This window comes from Salvelinus alpinus, chromosome 12, assembly GCF_045679555.1.
Source record: "Salvelinus alpinus chromosome 12, SLU_Salpinus.1, whole genome shotgun sequence".
In the NCBI taxonomy this organism is placed as follows: domain Eukaryota; kingdom Metazoa; phylum Chordata; class Actinopteri; order Salmoniformes; family Salmonidae; genus Salvelinus; species Salvelinus alpinus.
The window spans coordinates 31,178,717-31,196,598 of record NC_092097.1 but is presented as its reverse complement, the minus strand read 5'-3'; the positions used below and the strand labels follow the sequence as shown (position 1 = coordinate 31,196,598).

Here is a 17,882-nt window from a genome sequence, read left to right as displayed (position 1 = left end):
AGTGGTCAGGTATTCTACTACTGTGTACTCTCTGTTTAGGGCCAAATAGCATTTTTTGTTAATTATTTCCAATGTGTCAAGTAATTATATATTTGTTTTCTCATGATTTGGTTGGGTCTAATTGGGGTCTCTCTCTCTCACACACACACACACACACACACGCACACACACACGCACACGCACAATCCGCAGGGGAATACAGGCTCCTCTCTGACACGTCATGATTGGTCACTTTTTGCCTCTCTCCCTCCTGCTTAAATAGTTTTTAACAAAAGAGAGGGATGGAGAGGGGGAGGGGAGGAGTGGATGGGGGAGGGGATGTATGTGCTGCTCTGTTGTCACTAGGGGAGCGAGAAGGAGGGGTAGAGTGGGAGAGCAGAGAAGGATAGAGTCCCAGAAGTGGAAAAACACTGCCTTACTGTGTGGGTCATTCTATTGGCTTCCAGATAGAACCCATCATATCAAGGAAATACAAGCATGAGCAGGTAGGCTTGGATTTTGTTTTAGAGCATTTCCTCCTTTCCTTCTATTTCTTTCTTCTTCCTGCTTTATTTCTCTCCCATACCAAATGATTCTTTATCCCTCTTGTTTGTCTTATCACGCTGTGCTCTCCACATTCCTCCTCTTTTCTGCTTTTCTCTGATTTTCTCTTCTCTCACTCCCGTAACCGGTTTTGTGTTGTCACTATATTTCTTCCCCTCTAAACCTGCTGTTGATTCAAGATAGCTTTCTCCTCTCATACAAATATTCAAAATGATTCTCAATCTTTATTAACATGTTTTTTTTCTCTCTACCATCTCACTGTGTACATACTGGTTGAATCAACGTTGTTTCCAACCAACATGGAATAAACGTTGAATTGATGTCAGTGCCCAGTGGGATGTGTCTATTATGTAAATTTTGATCATCTCATATATTCCCAGATTCCTCAGTTATCTTTATATTTTTATCCTGCTTCCTGTATTTTTGCTTTGTATGGGAATAACACATCTGTATTCTTCAACACTTGACAAAGTACAAAGTTCTGATTGCTGTTTTTGGTGCGTGTGTGTAACTGTGCTAATGTGTGAGGAGGCGTTGGTGGGTGCAGAGAATTGGAAACTCTTTAGTCTTTTTTCTTCTGATGGTGGTGTTGCTGTTTTGCAATCAGAGGGCAGAAGCTTTTCCCTTCCTTTCCGAGCATTTGGCACTGCGGTAACACACACACACACACACACACACACACACACACACACACACACACACACACACACACACACACACACACACACACACACACACACACACACACACAGCACTATATTTTGTTTGGTTTAAATTGTGCACGTGTCTTTCATGAAGAGTACGTCCATTCCTGTTAGCTCCAATAATATACCTAATGTGTACAAAAATACTCATGTTTTTCCAGTGTTTTTGTTTTAGATTTCTCTCAATTACATTAATCCTTTCCGTCATAGTAATTATGTATTAGTAGTAAGTAGTATTACTGACAATTTTTTTAATGAATTTGACATGCAAGTGAGCTAGTGAGTTAGTGAGTGAGGGAGCATTAATGTGCTCAAAGATGAGAATAAGTGTTTGCATTTGGGTCACTTCAATGTGAATATACAACCACTGAGTGAATACAGCTTTTTGATGTGATTACATACATAGGTGTGTGTTGTATTTTTCCAGCGCTGTCTAACTCCCTGCTCTCTCTCCTTGGCAGTCATCAGTGTGTAGGAGTAGTGGAGGTTACTGAGGCTAGCCATGGAGTGGTGTATCATAACAAACACTGACAGACCCACTCAGAGAGCCAGCAGCAGCGCAGGACCAGCCAGCAGCAGAATGTGTAACGTGTGTCCCCTTCCCACCAACTCTGAGTGGACTCAGTACTCTCCTCTTTACCAGGGAGCAGGGCTGCAAGATGCTCAGTCCTGTCACGCCCTACAGAAAGAGCTTGGTTGCTCTCCTTCCCTCTCTGTTCTCTCAATGAAAGGCCACTATTAAAACAACAATGATCTTCCTGTCCAATGTATTGGGGTAGAGAATATCCTATTTATCGTCTCCTCCATGTGAGTGAGGTGTGCTGGTACAGTCAGGCTGGGACTGACAATGTCACAGTGAGCAGTCCCACCTCGTTATGTATTTTATGCCCTGTGTCCATTCACAGATGGTCAAATTAGCCCTGCCCCCCTGGACTTTGCCACCGTACTCTTTCCTATCTCCTGGTGTAAAACTAGACCAATTCATGGATTGCCTCTGTGGACATTATTATGTTGTATGTTTTGGATGTTATTCATTTTACATACTTAATAGGACACAAAAAGTCTGGTATTTTTGTGTGTGATGCATTCCCATAAATGGGTGTGTATTGTTGGTGAAAGCTGTGTAGATTGTTACGCTTCAATATGCGTGTGTGCTTTGCATGAGGGGTCTCTAAGCCAAGCTAATGAATATGCTCATATTGACTGAGGTTATTGATTAGAAGAAGGTTTAACAGGATTACCACGCTAACATGATTGAAATAATGCATTAGGGACGCACATTTCCTACCTCTGTGTGCTATCAGGACTCCTGCTAAGCTAAGAGAAAGATACTATAGGCATATTTTCCCAAATTGTATTTTGTGGTTCTTTGAAAAGAAAGAGTGAGTTATGTGAACACACATGACTTGTGTATGAAATGAGTTTGCCTAGCGTACATCTGTAACATTCCTGTTTTTTAAAGACTCACACAGTTGTCATAATTAGGAGTGTGTGATATAAATGTGATAGTGAATAGCTTGTGTGGCCCGTAGGTAAACAGCCCAGGGTGAAGTGGTTCTGTGAATGAGAATCAGGTCATTAGTGACGGGGTGTCAATGAGCGTTAATTAAACTGGTGTGTAGGGATTCACACACAGGAACGCATGCTCGCACACACACTTTCTCGCTCTCTGTCAGACACACACAAACGTGCACATCAGGCCAACATAGTGTTCATGACAGCTCGTTAAGCAAATTTGAGTCCAGCTCATTTAAGGTCCTCATTAGGTGGTAAAGGCTTATATTGCAGAGAGAGAGAGAGCGAGAGAGAGAGAGGCAGATGGTCAGGAGGAGGGACTGGTCAGCTGCAGGCTGATATATGAGTGGACACAATGAGCAGAGGCCAGGCAACTCCGGCCACATGTGTGGGTGAGCTGAAAGAGACTGAGTGTGGGGGAGGGGTGGCCTAAACTACACAGGCATGGATGGACACACTGAGGGAGAGGGGGGCACAGAAGAGGTGTAGCGGGAAAGAGGTAGAAAGATAGAATGGAAGATAGAACAAGAGCCCTGTTTAACCAAAACCAATGTTCAAAGTAAAACAGCTTTCACACTAAAAAGTTTGCTGCTCCAGTATGACAGGGTAACTTTTAGCTTTTCAGGCAGTAGCTGTGCGAGCCTTCAAATGATCTATTGCATGCATGTTTTATTTTAAGAGGACCTGATGGTATGTAGATTGACATCACTGTGGCCCTATGGAGGACATGCCCTGCTAAAAAACCCAGGATAGAGGGGGAAATGGGAGAGGGGAAGAAAATAAGTGACACAACAGTAGCTTCTTCTCTGACAGGCTTGATTGGCCAGTAAAGTATCTAGTGCTTGTGGGCCATGCATCCAATGCTTATACAGTACATAGCATATAGTTTCAGTGTCTGTGGTGTTTTTAGTATGAATCTAAGGTAGTTCGTGTGTATTGTATGGATCTTTGTGGCCATAATGGTCCACTGGTTAAATCAATGTTGTTTCTACGTCATTTCACTGAAATGACGTCGAACCAATCTGGAATAGACATTCAATTGACATCTGTGCCCAGTGGGGAGTGGTTGTTGGAGGGTGGGCGGTCCACAGAGTCCTTACGGGCGTCCCTGTATATTAATGTCCCATTGGTCCTCTGATGCGTTCCGTATTGATCCAACCAATGGCTTGAATTAGTACTAACGAATACAAATCACCCAATAATGAGTGACCAGCTGATAGAGCGTGATTAATCAGGGCCCTAAACAAACACTTTATTTTTTTTGCTGTCCTCTCATCTCTCTCGGTCTCTCTCTTGCATATGGTGAGGATATGTGCTGTGTAAATATATCTCAGGTTGAATTCCAGACATTCCAACAACCCGAGTTATCTGCAGCATGACCGGGATTCTCTCTCACTCTGGCCGCTCGGCCGGCCTGCACGGACCACTCAAACTTTACATCCTGATCTTTACGACTGGCACAGACCTATCTGTGTATCTCAGTCAAACACAACACATTAACACAGGTCAACTATCTCAGCTACAGTGTACAGTACCAGTAAAATGTTTGGACACACCTATTCATTCAAGGGTTTTTCTTTCTTTAAATTATTTTCTACATTGTAGAATAATAGTGAAGACATCAAAATGAAATAACACCTATGGAATCATGTAGTAACCAAAAAAAAGTGTTAAACAAATCAAAATATATTTTAGATTTTAGATTCTTCAAAGTAGTCACCCTTGGCCTTGATGACAGCTTTGCACACTCTTGCCATCCTCTCAACCAGCTTCGTGAGGAATGATTTTCCCACAGCCTTGAAGGAGTTCCCCAATATGCTGAGCACTTGTTGTCTGCAGTTCCTTCACTCTGCGGTTAAACTCATCCCAAACCATCTCAATTGGGTTAAGGTTGGGTGATTGTGTAGGCCAGGTCATCTGATGCAACACTCCATCACTCTCCTTCTTGGTCAAATAGCCCTTACACAGCCTGGAGGTGTGTTTTGGGTCATTGTCCTGTTGAAAAACAAATTATAGTCCCACTAAGCGCAAACCAGATGGGATGGCGTATCCCTGCAGAATGCTGTGGTAGCCATGCTGGTAAAGTGTGCCTTGCATTCTAAATAAACCACAGACAGTGTCACCAGCAAAGCACCCCCACACCATCACACCTCCTGCTCTATTTGTGGGAACCACACATGCGGAGATCATCCGTTCACCTACTCTCCATCTCACAAAGACACGGCGGTTGGAACCAAAAATCTCAAATTTGGACTCATCATAACAAAGGACAGATTTCTACTGGTCTAATGTCCATTGCTCGTGTTTCTTGGCCCAAGCAAGTCTCTTTTTGTTATTGGTGTCCTTTAGTAGTGGTTTCTTTGCAGCAATTCAACCATGAACTTGACCACTAGGGCTCCCGAGTGGCACAGCAGTCTAAGGCACTGCATTTCAGTGCAAGAGGCGTCACTACATTCTCTGGTTTGAATCCAGGCTGTATCACATCCGGCCATGATTGGGAGTCCCATAGGGCGGCGCACAATTGGCCCAGCGGGTTTGGCAGGGGTAGGCCGTCATTGTAAATAAGAATTTGTTCTTAACTGACTTGCCTAGTTAAATAAAGGTTCAAATAATAATAATAAAGTCCTGATTCACGCAGTCAACTCTGAACAGTTGATGTTGAGATGTGTCTGTTACTTGAACTCTGAAGCATTTATTTGGGCTGCCATTTCTGAGGCTGGTAACTCTAATGAACTTATCCTCTGCATTAGAGGTAACTCTGGATCTTCCTTTCCTGTGGCGATCCTCATGAGAGCCAGTTTCATCATAGCGCTTGATGGTTTTTGCAACTGCACTTGAAGAAACTTTCAAAGTTCTTGGCATTTTCCACATTGACTGACCTTCATGTCTTAAAGTAATGATGGACTGTCATTTCTCTTCGCTTATTTGAGCTGTTCATGTGCCCCTCCCCCCGCCTCCCTGCATCCCTGCCTTTCTCTCTCCACTATTCGTCTGATTAACCCTTAATTGCTAATACTGACCATGGAGTGGACCGCTACCAAGAGGGGGAAAGAATTCACACCAGCAGCTCTTCTGCTCGCATCAATCATGTGCATGTACATAACTCTGGCCCATAGGTTGAATGATCAGATTCTTTCATTTAGATTAGAAGCATTATCTTATTCTGAATAAGAGTGTGTGTTGATTGTTGAAAAGGTTGAACATCTGAAAATGAGGAACATCATCAGTGGGTTTGGTCTCTCCAGTCTTAGTGATTTGTGGTGTTGTGAGTTCTAGAGAACACAAACCTGAACAGCACATATTATGTCTCTGCTGGCTGTGGAATGGTAATTTGCACACTGGTCATCGTTGGTGATTGACGGTAGGTATAGGGAGAGAGAGAGACCGAGAAAGAGAGAGAGAGAGCAGAAGCTATATCATCGCTCTACCCGGCTATGTAATTAGGACCAGTCCAGCGAGACTAAGCTGCTCTCTCACAGGCTGGCTGCAGTGGAGTGGAGTGGAGGGGGGAGGGGGGGTCAGATCTTCAGACAGAGTGGATGGTGTTGAAAGCTGGACTAGGGGGGGGGGGGGGCACATACTAACCATCCTCTGATTGGATTGATCAAGCTCTTGTTTACAAGCCCTCTGTTCCCTGTTCGTTGCTCAGGCACACACACATGCACAATATGCCTGTTTTACTGGCCCCCTGGTCCCATGAGGTGTGTTGGATCCATGTGAGGGCCTTAGTCCTTGAGGCAGGAAAACAAAAGCTGGGGTGTAGAGTTAGCCTTGACCCCCGGGGAGCAGGAGGAGGCTGGTGTGTGTGTGTGAGTGAGTGACAGGGAGAGTGTGTGCGTGTGTGGTGGATGAACAGGGGGGCTGTAACTCTATCTCACTTCCTCCAGGTCTCAGATTTCAGGAGCCACTATCCTTTTGGGACTACTCATTACACACACACACACACACACACACACACACACACACACACACACACACACACACACACACACACACACACACACACACACACACACACACACACACACACACACACACACACACACACACACACACACACACACACACACACACACACACACACACACACACACACACACACACACACACACACACACACACACACACACACACACACACACACACACACACACACACACACACACACACACACACACACACACACACACATCTTGTAAACTGTCAGTCTGCTGGTGGATATATGGAGCTGGTGGTCTGAGTTAGTGAGATGTTTGAGTTCTTATAGGATCTGCTGTCAGACAATAGGGTCCCTGTGGCTTTGTTAGGGGACGTGGGGAGACAATAGGAGCTGAGGGACAGGCTGGACACAGAGAGAGAAGGTTCCTCTGCTCAAAACAGCTGTTTCTGTTTGGGGTCCCCACGACAGTGTCCGCACGTACGCCACACGGATACATACACACAAACACACTCAGTCAACTCTCATTTGCACAACATGTTAGATCCATACACACACTCAAAACATTGGGTTAGGGTCTGGGTTAGGTCTAAACGTCAGAACTGCATTGTTGGTTAACCTTTCACGAGCCTCTACCCCGGGTCCGGGATCACCCCCCACCCCCCCCACACACTGATTAGCATAGCTAGCATAGCTTCACAAGTAGATAGTAGCATCTAAATATCATTAAATCACAAGTCCAAGACACCAGATGAAAGATACAGATCTTGTGAATAAAGCCACCATTTCAGATTTTTAAAATGTTTTACAGGGAAGACACAATATGTAAATCTATTAGCTAAACACGTTAGCAAAATACACAATTTCTTTGTCCACCATTTTTTCTCTCCACCAGTAGCTATCACCAATTCGGCTAAACTAAGATATTGATAGCCAATAACCAATAAAAAACCTCATCAGATGACAGTCTGATAACATATTTATGGTATAGGATAGGTTTTGTTAGAAAAAAGTGCATATTTCAGGTAGAAATCACAGTTTACAATTGCACCGACCATCACAACTCGACTAGAATTACTATAGAGAGCAACGTGTATGACCAATTTACTCATCATAAAACATTTCATAAGAATAGACAAAGCATAGCAATGGAAAGACCCAGATCTTGTGATTCCAGACAATATTTCAGATTTTCTAAGCGTTTTACAGCGAAAACACAATAAATCGATAAGTTAGCATACCACATGTGCAAACGTTACCAGAGCATCGATTCAAGCCAAAGAGAGCTATAACGTAATCATCGCCAAAATATATTAATTTTTTCACTAACCTTCTCAGAATTCTTCCGATGACACTCCTGTAACATCATTTTACAACATACATATAGAGTTTGTTCGAAAATGTGCATATTTAGCCATACAAAACCGTGGTTATACAATGACAATACTGGCAAATCAAGCCTCAAAATGTCGGACGTCATCTTTCAGAGTGATCTAGTTTAATCGAAAGCTAATCATATACTTGACTAAAAAATACAGGGTTGACAGGAATCGAAAGACAAATTAGTTCTTAATGCAACCGCTGATTTACATTTCTAAAATTATCCTTACTGTGCAATACAGGGTTCGCCAAGTGAAGCGATAACAAACAAAATGGCGGATTATGCGTTTAAAATATTTCGACAGAACAACGATTTATCATATTAAATATTTCTTACTATGAGGTGATTTTCCATCAGATTCTTGGGCAATGTATCCTTTCTTGGGTCTAATCTTCTTTTGATCGATAGATGTCCTCTGTCCTTCGAAATGTCCACTAACATCAACCGAGACCCCGAAACGTGACCAAAGCTTCAAAGTGCACGACAAAGAAATTCCTCAAAATCGCACTAAACGGATATGAATTGCTATAAAACGGTTCAAATTAACTACATTATGATGTTTTTAACAACTATAACGACTAAAAACATGACCGGAGAAATATCACTGGCTAAACAACCATTTGGAAAGAGGCAAGTCCGATGTTCATCTTGCGTAAAACGCGCGAAGGGAAAGGACGGTACTTCCACGTCTTCTTGTTTTATAGTGGCTCTGATTGTGCAATCGACTCCATTCAAAGCGTGATGACGTACTGACACCCAGAGGAAGACGTAGGCAGTGTCGGTTTCTCCATATCATGTTCAGGCACCTTAAAACCGACCCCAGATCAGGGGTAAAAATTTCTGAAATCTGACTCCCTGTCAGGAAAAGTGCTGTAGAAGTAGTTCTGTACCACTCAGAGACAAAATTCCAACGGCTATAGAAATTAGAAAGTGTTTTCTATCCAATAATAACAATAATATGCATATTGTACGATCAAGAATTGAGCACGAGGCAGTTTAATTTGGAGACCAAAAAATGCTAATGCGGAACAGCACCCCCTATAGTTGCAAGAATTAAGGGCTTGCAAGTAAGCACAGTAAAGTCTACACTTGTTGTATTCGGCACATGTGACAAATAATGTTTGATTTGATTATAGAACCAGAGTTTAGTAAACGGTTAGAATCATGCAATGCACACAAGTAGCACTATTTGGAACCAGTGTCTTGCGCTACAGTATAAGTCACTGTTTCACACTTCTGACATCATTCAATCCATCATGAGATACTATAGCGCAAATCCTAATTTCAGATATGCGTGCATAATTTCAAACTTTCGAACAAACCTCCCATTGACATTTCAAACATGCGTAAAGCATCCTATTTACGCACATTTAAATATCAATAGGAGGTTTGTGCGAACAATTGAGTTCGAACAATTTGAGAACACATTTTGTCTCTGCCATGTTTTGTATGATCACCCAGAGTGAAGTTTCAACGCCGTTCAAAATCATAAACAACAAGAATATGCTTCCAACAACAGGACAGCAATAGATGAGAAACAAAAACCACACATACCTAATGATTAAAAAGCCATTAGAAAGTGGGCCCTCCTCCATACCCTACTCCCCATACATCCTCTGCTACAGATAGCTGTGTTATATACTCACTGTTTTCCCTAATCCTTCCTGCAATCTCCTCACCCTCCTTTATGAATCACTACTACTGTAAGCATAGACATGTTTGTGCACACAAACACACAAGTACTGTATGCATGCGCAAAAAAAATCACACACACACACACACACACACTAGCTTTGCATCTCCTAATCCATAATTGTGTTGTTGTGATTGTCTCCAGTCCAGTCGGGACCAGTCTGATCCTGATTCCCGACTTCATTCAGTCTTCAGACAGTTTGAGTGTAGATTAGGTTTACAGAACATAGATTAAGCCTGGTACAGTAGAAAATGTCTCATCTTGATTAGAGAGGGCTCCCATCTCAGTGAGAATTACTCAGACTGTGTGTGTTTGTGTATATCCCCATGTACAGTGTATGTGCATGTGTGGGTTAGTCTGTGTCTCGGAGAGTGTGTATGTGTATAGGTGTGTTTCCCTTGAAGTCACTTTGTGTAAGCCTTTGTATGTACACTCTAGTATACTGTAGATGTGTCCGTGTGGATTGTGTTTATTCTTTACCTCGATTTAACCCTGATCCAACACAGACTCTCAAAACCAGGTCAGCTGGTCGGGAGCTTCAAGACTGAACAAAGCTCCGTCGCTAAAGAGTGTGTATTTGTGTGCGTGTATTTGTGTGGGCACACAAAAACACTGTTAAGTGTATGGAGAGAGCAGACAGTCAGATGTAGGCACCAGACGCTACAGAGTTGTAGTGTAAACAAACTCAACACTGAGCTCATAAACGCTCACCTCCACGCAACTAACTAGTATAGGGGAGACTGGTAAAGCATGTGAACAACCATAGGTTTCTCTTTGCTCCCTCTCTCCCCCCCTCTCTGTCTCCACCTTTCTCTCTCTCTTTCCCCTCTTTCCCTCTTTCCCTCCCTCCCTCCCCCTCTCAGTTCTGTTGTAGTCCCTCTGGCCCAGGCTCAAAGGGTCAGGACAGTTTAATAATACTCTGCAATGCCTGGAATGTCAGCCTAATGCCTGCTCAAAGACACGCAGCCTGCAAAGCCAATCAAAATGGTTGATCACTGCACCAACGGAAACCACTGCACTAATGTGCGTGTGTGAGTGTGTATGCGGTTGTTTGTATGTGTGTGTGTGTTCGTGTTAGAATGAGTAGAGTGGGGGTCTCACACACAGAGCCCCGTACAGAGGGACAACAATGATCCCAGTGAGAGAGCAGGACAGAGGGGAGCGGGGCGGCTGATAGGGGCTTATCGCCCTGGAGACCAGGCCAGGGGCTGTGTTGTTCATGACGATTAGGCATGGAGGAGCTCAGAACACAAGGTACCCTCCGCGGGTAGAACTGTAGGAGCAGTGTGGGGCACTGGGGAGAAGAGGGATTGCTAAGCAAAGACATGATAATGGGCTCTGCTGGTCAGCGGGACTGTAATGTTTTTTAGAAAATCTTATTTCCTTGGGTTTTCAAGTGAGAAAGAAGTCAATCTCCATGAAACCTTGAGTAAAGTGGAACTTTGTTGTATTTTATCTTGTATAAACTCAATCTATTTGCATTTAGTTAGTGTATTACCAGTGTGGTATGGTTATCTGAACCTGAATAATTTGCAGTTATCTCTGCTCTAAAACTGGACTGATGGATTTTGTATTTATTATGGATCCCCATTAGTTCCTGCCAAGGCAGCAGCTACTCTTCCTGGGGTCCAGCAACATTAAGGCAGTTATATACAATTAAAAAAATTATATGACATTACATTTCATAACACTTTCCCAACACATTAAGTGTGTTCCCTCAGGCCACTACTCTACTACCACATATCTACAATACAAAATCCATGTGTACGTGTGTAGAGTGTGTGTCTTATCATGTGTCTGTACCTGTGTGTGTGTCTCTTCACGGTCCCCGCTGTTCCATAAGGTGTATTTTTTATCTGATTCTACTGCTTGCATCAGTTACATGATGTGGAATAGAGTTCCATGTACTCATGGCTCTATGTAGTACTGTGCGCCTCCCATAGTCTGTTGTTGACTTGGGGATTGTGAAGAGACCTCTGGTGGCATGTCTTGTGGGGTATGCATGGGTGTCCACGTTGTGTTCTAGTAGTTTAAACAGACATGTTGGTGCATTCAGCATGTAAACACTTCATACAAAAACAAGTAGTGATGAAGTCAATCTCTCCACTTTGAGCCATGAGAGATTTACATGCATATTATTAATGTTAAATCTCCATGTACATTTAAAGGTCAGCCGTGATGCCCTGTTCTGAGCCAATTGTAATTTTCCGAGGTCTCTCTTTGTGGCACCTGACAAAATGTAATACGTGGTGAATAACCATGCTCTCCCTGTCCTCTCTCTGTGGGTCTGTAGGTCTGTTGAAGATGCACTGGTCTCCGGAGCACGCGGCCCCCCTGTCCCAGTGGCCTGAGCAGCACCTGGATGTGTCTTCCACCACCTCCCCTCCCTCTGCCCACAAACACGACTCACGTGGTTACACCACTGCAGCCGGATACCCCTGGGCCAGCGACGACATCTCTGCCCTCACCGCCTCTTCCTTGTTAAAACGCTATGCCGAAAAGTACTCAGGCCTGGAGCTGCCCTACGAAAGGCCTGCCCCAGGGGCTTACTCAGAGCTTGGGACCTTCCTGAAGAGTGAGACTGAGCCCTGGGCCCTGGGGCAGGGCATGGAGTGTTACCCTGCGCTGGAGGCCCTGGCAGCGGGGGCCAAAGTGGGATCAGCATCAGTGGGCCTCCCTGGCACGGGCAGTGTGACGGTGGTGAACAGTAACTTGACCTCTGACCCTGGGTATAGTGGTGGTGGCTCCTGTAATGGCCCCCCCTCTCAGGACTACCCCCTCTCCTACAACAGCACCTACCTCTCCTCAGGATACTGCCTCCAGCCCGGCTCAGCACTTCCCCCAGCCTCTCTGCAAACCACCCCCATCCTGGTGTCCAGCTACAACCCTACCAACCCTGTATACAACTACCCGCCAGGCTGCTACCCCCACCTCCAGACCAGCCTGGCAGCCAGCTACAGCCACAGCCACCCCAGTGCCTCCTACCTCCCCTCTGGACTGAGCACCCCTACCCCCCTGACCCCCCGGTCCACCATGGAGGGGAGCAGCTATGGCTACCCCAGTCACAGCCTAGGGGCCGGCTCTGAGACAGGAGGGCCGCTGAAACGCAAGGCCTTTGAGATGGCGGAAGAGGGAGAGGAGGGAGGAGGAGATGGCTCGCGGTACAGGAAGTACGGCAACGGCCACAGCAAGAGCCACGGCAATGGTCACGGCAACGACTACGACATAGCGGGCTCAGAAGTCCAGGCCTACAAGCCCGGCAAGCCTCTGGTGTCGCCTCCTTATGGTGGGCAGGGGGAGTACAGCCCCTCCTCAGGCCTAGGGGGGGAGAGTGGGGGAGGAGGGGAACATGGCTTCCCACATCAGAGGCTGGCCATGAAGATGCCTGTGTCACATGCACGATCTGAGGACCCAACTGGAGGACGCTAGTTCAGGCACTTGAAAGGAAAACTCTCTGGGGGTCCCTCGGTTTTATTGTTATTTGAAAACCAAGTAGAGTACTTACTCTGACAAAAACTGGGGGCAATAATAATTGGATTTTGCAATGAGAGGTCATGTGATCTAACCAGAAAGGAGAGAAAATGGCAAATGACTTGAATCCGCCTCCTATCTTATATCATTTTCATTCTTAGATTTTCTCCAGAGTCAAGGGGCACTTTGTCCTGTATGGGTATGGTGGGGTGGTGTGAGGACAGAGGGAGGGATCTAGATGGATAGGGCTAAATCAGGCAGTCAATGGATTACCGACCGCTTCTCTCAGGATCCTATTTATTTCCCAATCTGCTACGACAGTGACATTGCAATGTTGTTGTTTTGAAGCGTTGCTCTCTTAATTGGAGTGGCCACTTGATATGGAAAGGACGTTTGACTCTATTACCTCCTACAGCACCATAAGAATCATAACCTTTCAGACCAAAAAGTAGAGAAGAACATAATTGATGTGATGTACTTTAATAACATGACACCACGAGCACAATGACAGCTCTTCTGAGGCTTGGTGCCTCTATACAACTCGCTTTGAAACGAATGTCCCCCTCTCCCCCCTTCCCTTTTCCCTGTTTTCTTTTGACAGTGTTTCTATGTTATTTCTCCATCTTTCTCTCCATTTTCACCATGTTTTCCCGTCCCTGCTTTTTCTCAGTTTGTTTCACTCACTCACTCTTTTTCTTTTTCTGTTAAAGCTGCAATATGTAACTTTTTGGGCAACCTGACCAAATTCACATAGAAATGTGAGTTATAGATATGTTATTCTCATCGAAAGCAAGCCTAAGAAGCAGTAGATCTATTCTATGTGTGCTATTTCTATACTTCCCGTTCTTTAGTTTTTGCTTCTTTTACTTTCGGTTTTGTACAACAGCTTTAAACAGCTGAAAATACAATATTTTTGGTTATTGAAAATATATTTCACAACAGTTTAGATGGTACAATGATTCTCTATACTATGCATTGCTTATTTTGTCAAAAACTGAAATTAGGTTAACTATTGTTCATTATGCAGTGTTACATGCAGCTCTATCAATACATTCAAATACTTAAACCTGCAGAAAGAGATACTTGTAGAAACAGACTCGAGAGAGAGAGAATTTTAACTACAGCATATAAACTCAGCAAAAAAAGTCCTCTCACTATCAACTGCGTTAATTTTCAGCAAACTTAACATGTGTAAATATTTGTATGAACATAACATTCAACAACTGAGACATACACTGAACCAGTTCCACAGACATGTGACTAACAGAAATTGAATAATGTGTCCCTGAGCAAAGGGGGGGGGGGGGGGTCAAAATCAAAAGTAACAGTCAGTATCTGGTGTGGCCACCAGCTGCATTAAATACTGCAGTGCATCTCCTCCTCATGGACTGCACCAGATTTGCCAGATCCAGGCTCTTCGCTGGCCATGGCAGAACACTGACATTACTGTCTTGCAGGAAATCACGCACAGAACGAGCAGTATGGCTGGTGGCATTGTCATGCTGGAGGGTCATGTCAAGATGAGCCTGCAGGAAGGGTACCACATGAGGGAGGAGGATGTCTTCTCTGTAACGCACAGTGTTGAGATTGCCTGCAATGACAACAAGCTCAGTCCGATGATGCTTGACACACCGCCCCAGACCATGACGGACCCTCCACCTCCAAATCGATCCCGCTCCAGAGTACAGGCCTCGGTGTAACGCTCATTCCTTCGACGATAAACGCGAATCCGACCATCACCCCTGGTGAGACAAAACCGCGACTCGTCAGTGAAGAGCACTTTTTCCCAGTCCTGTCTGGTCCAGCGACAGTGGGTTTGGTTTGTGCCCATAGCCGACGTTGTTGTCAATGAAGTCTGGTGAGGACCTGCCTTACAACAGGCCTACAAGCCCTCAGTCCTGCCTCTCTCAGCCTATTGGGGACAGCCTGAGCACTGATGGAGGGATTGTGCATTCCTGGTGTAACTCTGGCAGTTGTTGTTGCCATCCTGTACCTGTCCCGCAGGTGTTATGTTCGTACCGATCGTGTGCAGGTGTTGTTACATGTGGTCTGCCACTGCGAGGACGATCAGCTGTCTTAGGCGTCTCACAGTACGGACATTGCAATTTATTGCTCTGGCCACATCTGCAGTCCTCATACCTCCTTGCAGCATGCCTAAGTCACATTCACGCAGATGAGCAGGGACCCTGGGAATATTTATTTTGGTGTTTTTCAGAGTCAGTAGAAAGGCCTCTTTAGTGTCCTAAGTTTTGATAACTGTGACCTTAATTGCCTACTATCTGTAAGCTGTTAGTGTCTTTACGACCGTTCCACAGGTGCATGTTCATTAAATGTTTATGGTTCATTGAACAAGCATGGGAACCAGTGTTTAAACCCTTTACAATGAAGATCTGTGAAGTTATTTGGATTTTTACAAATGATCTTTGAAAGACAGGGTCCTGAAAAAGGGGCGTTTCTTTTTTTTCCAGAGTTTACTAAAGAGTACACTGTCAAACCAATGCAAATGTGCCGTTTTCATAGAGATACTCTTAGAATCCTAAAATCGGAGTCTGCTTGTGTTTTTGATGTATACATTCTTTTTTATTTTTGCCTTTTTAAAGAAATATATGTAGTCTTGTTATTGAATACTCAGGAAGATTGTTGTATTGTAAAAGAATGTATGTATGTATGTATGTATTACCTTCTGGTGTTTGTAGGGAACTTTATGGAGAATATAATGGAGTCATGGCTGGTGTAATACAGACATACTGTACACTTCAGGGAACAAAGAGCTTTTAGGGCCACCAATATTAGCGTTTGTGCGCACACACACACACACACATGCACAAACACTCACACGTCCCCACACACACTTATACATAAGCATGCACACACAGGCACGGCCACGTAGATTCAAATATTTGAACACCCACACCCAACTTGTGAATTGAAACTTGAGATTCCTACCAATGCCTGAAACGTAGAATGTAATTCAATATATTTTATTCAAAGGATAATAGATACCATAATGTACATCAATAATTTTTTTTAGATATATAAAACATATTTTCTTCATGTGTCGATTTATTTCCCATCTAGATTTTGGTGGAGTGATGATCTTCATTAAGTGTTATGTAGTTAGCAAAGTGGAAGAAACACTTTTTCTGGACAAACGTTGACAACCTGTGACAAAATGCAAATGACAACTTTCAGCCTGTAGTGCTCAAACATAAAAGCTTTGCTTGACGTCAGAAGTGAATGTCTACATCCATCAAATACCTTCCTATCAACGTACCCTAGAAATTACATTAGGTATGTTTCTGAAATGTCTTAACTCTATGTGACTATACACCTCAGTAACAGTTCCTTTCTCCAGTCCCCCCTCTACTTTGTGTTTTCTATAGTAGCCGTGTACAGCTGCTGGGCCTCTATAGACCTCACTGTGCCTATTATAATACTGATCTATTACCTCAGGACAGTGGTGAAAACAACATCAGAGCCTCAAGAACCACCAAAAATATCACAGCTGTAGAAATAATACATTCTTCCTAAACCCCCTTTATTCTAAATATGCCAAGTTTTCATAATAGAACAAAAAAATGTTATAGCTATAGGTTAACCAGGGCATTGGATAAGCAACATAATTATTGAATATATTTGCAAAATATGTTTATTCTGTAGCTAAGGGCTATTACTGTAGCTGCTTTGTTCCAAGCAGACAGACATACTGTACATGTCCAAGGCTACCACATCATCCTGGGTATAAAGTGTGACATATATGATATCCTTCTTATACATTTGCAAACTGTTGGGGCTCAGAATCTTTATTTTTAACATTCAGTTCAATATAATTTAAAAAATCCTTCCAGATCCAGAGAACATGAACAGTATTTTGCAGAGGTTGTGCTAGTAAGTGTCCTAGGTTTCAGACCTTCATACATATTTCAGTTGTTTCAGCAGCTCTTGAATCATCTGCACCAGCAAAACATTCCCAATAACAAAATATGTACACAGTGGATTGCATCAGTGCCAAATAATAATTTAATATACACTTTTTGTTAGCATTAAACATTTACCTTTTTGTTAGCATTATAGAATTGTATCAGTTCTGAGTGCTGACTGTGAAGGGCTGAGAAAATAGTTTCACAATCCAGATAATTTATGAATTGGAAAAGCGCTTAGCAACAAGTAAATTAACACACATAATGCAATGTGCATTAAGCTTTAAGTCACAATTACTAATAATGAGGTTAGCCTGGCCTCCTTTCTTTGTTGTTGTCCCAAGTTGATGATGTTCTTCAGCGTCACCAATATGAAGGTGTATGTGGAGATAAGTTTGTCCAACAAAAGTGGGATTTCAACACTATCTTTTTAATACAGTAGTATTATTATATCTTGTACATTCTCTAACCATTTCTACCTCATTTTGAAGACGGTCATGGAAATATTTATTTCCTGTTGTTTCACGTCTGTTATGGAATAATGATGATGATTCTTGAACTGTTTTAGTCTACCTCACAAAAGGCTATTTTAAAATAAAAATGTTTAATGGAAATGAAGAGATAATGCCCAACTCTGTCTCCAGTTTGTTTTCTTATCACCAAAATCGTGTAATTTGCAGGTCATGATGAGTGTGCCTACAACATGATGGGTACCTGG

General features: G+C 43.5%; 1 protein-coding gene across 4 annotated transcripts; it reads left to right on the top strand.

The window, feature by feature from the left end:
- Positions 1-321: 321 nt before the first annotated feature.
- On the top strand, positions 322-17,796 carry LOC139535862 (fidgetin-like protein 2). 4 transcript variants are annotated; one of them, XR_011667209.1, is made up of 3 exons: positions 322-485; positions 1,151-1,194; positions 1,709-2,365. XR_011667209.1 is itself a non-coding variant. In XM_071335725.1 (2 exons), exon 2 carries the CDS (start codon positions 12,078-12,080, stop codon positions 13,200-13,202), a length of 1,125 nt encoding a protein of 374 aa, XP_071191826.1. In that variant the 5' UTR covers positions 336-485; positions 12,067-12,077; the 3' UTR covers positions 13,203-17,796. The 4 variants fall into 4 exon arrangements, 2 of the variants coding, with proteins under 2 accessions (XP_071191826.1, XP_071191825.1); XR_011667210.1 differs by lacking the exon at positions 1,151-1,194; XM_071335725.1 differs by lacking the exons at positions 1,151-1,194; positions 1,709-2,365 and adding an exon at positions 12,067-17,796 and having other exon boundaries at positions 336-485.
- The last annotated feature ends 86 nt before the right edge of the window (positions 17,797-17,882 follow it).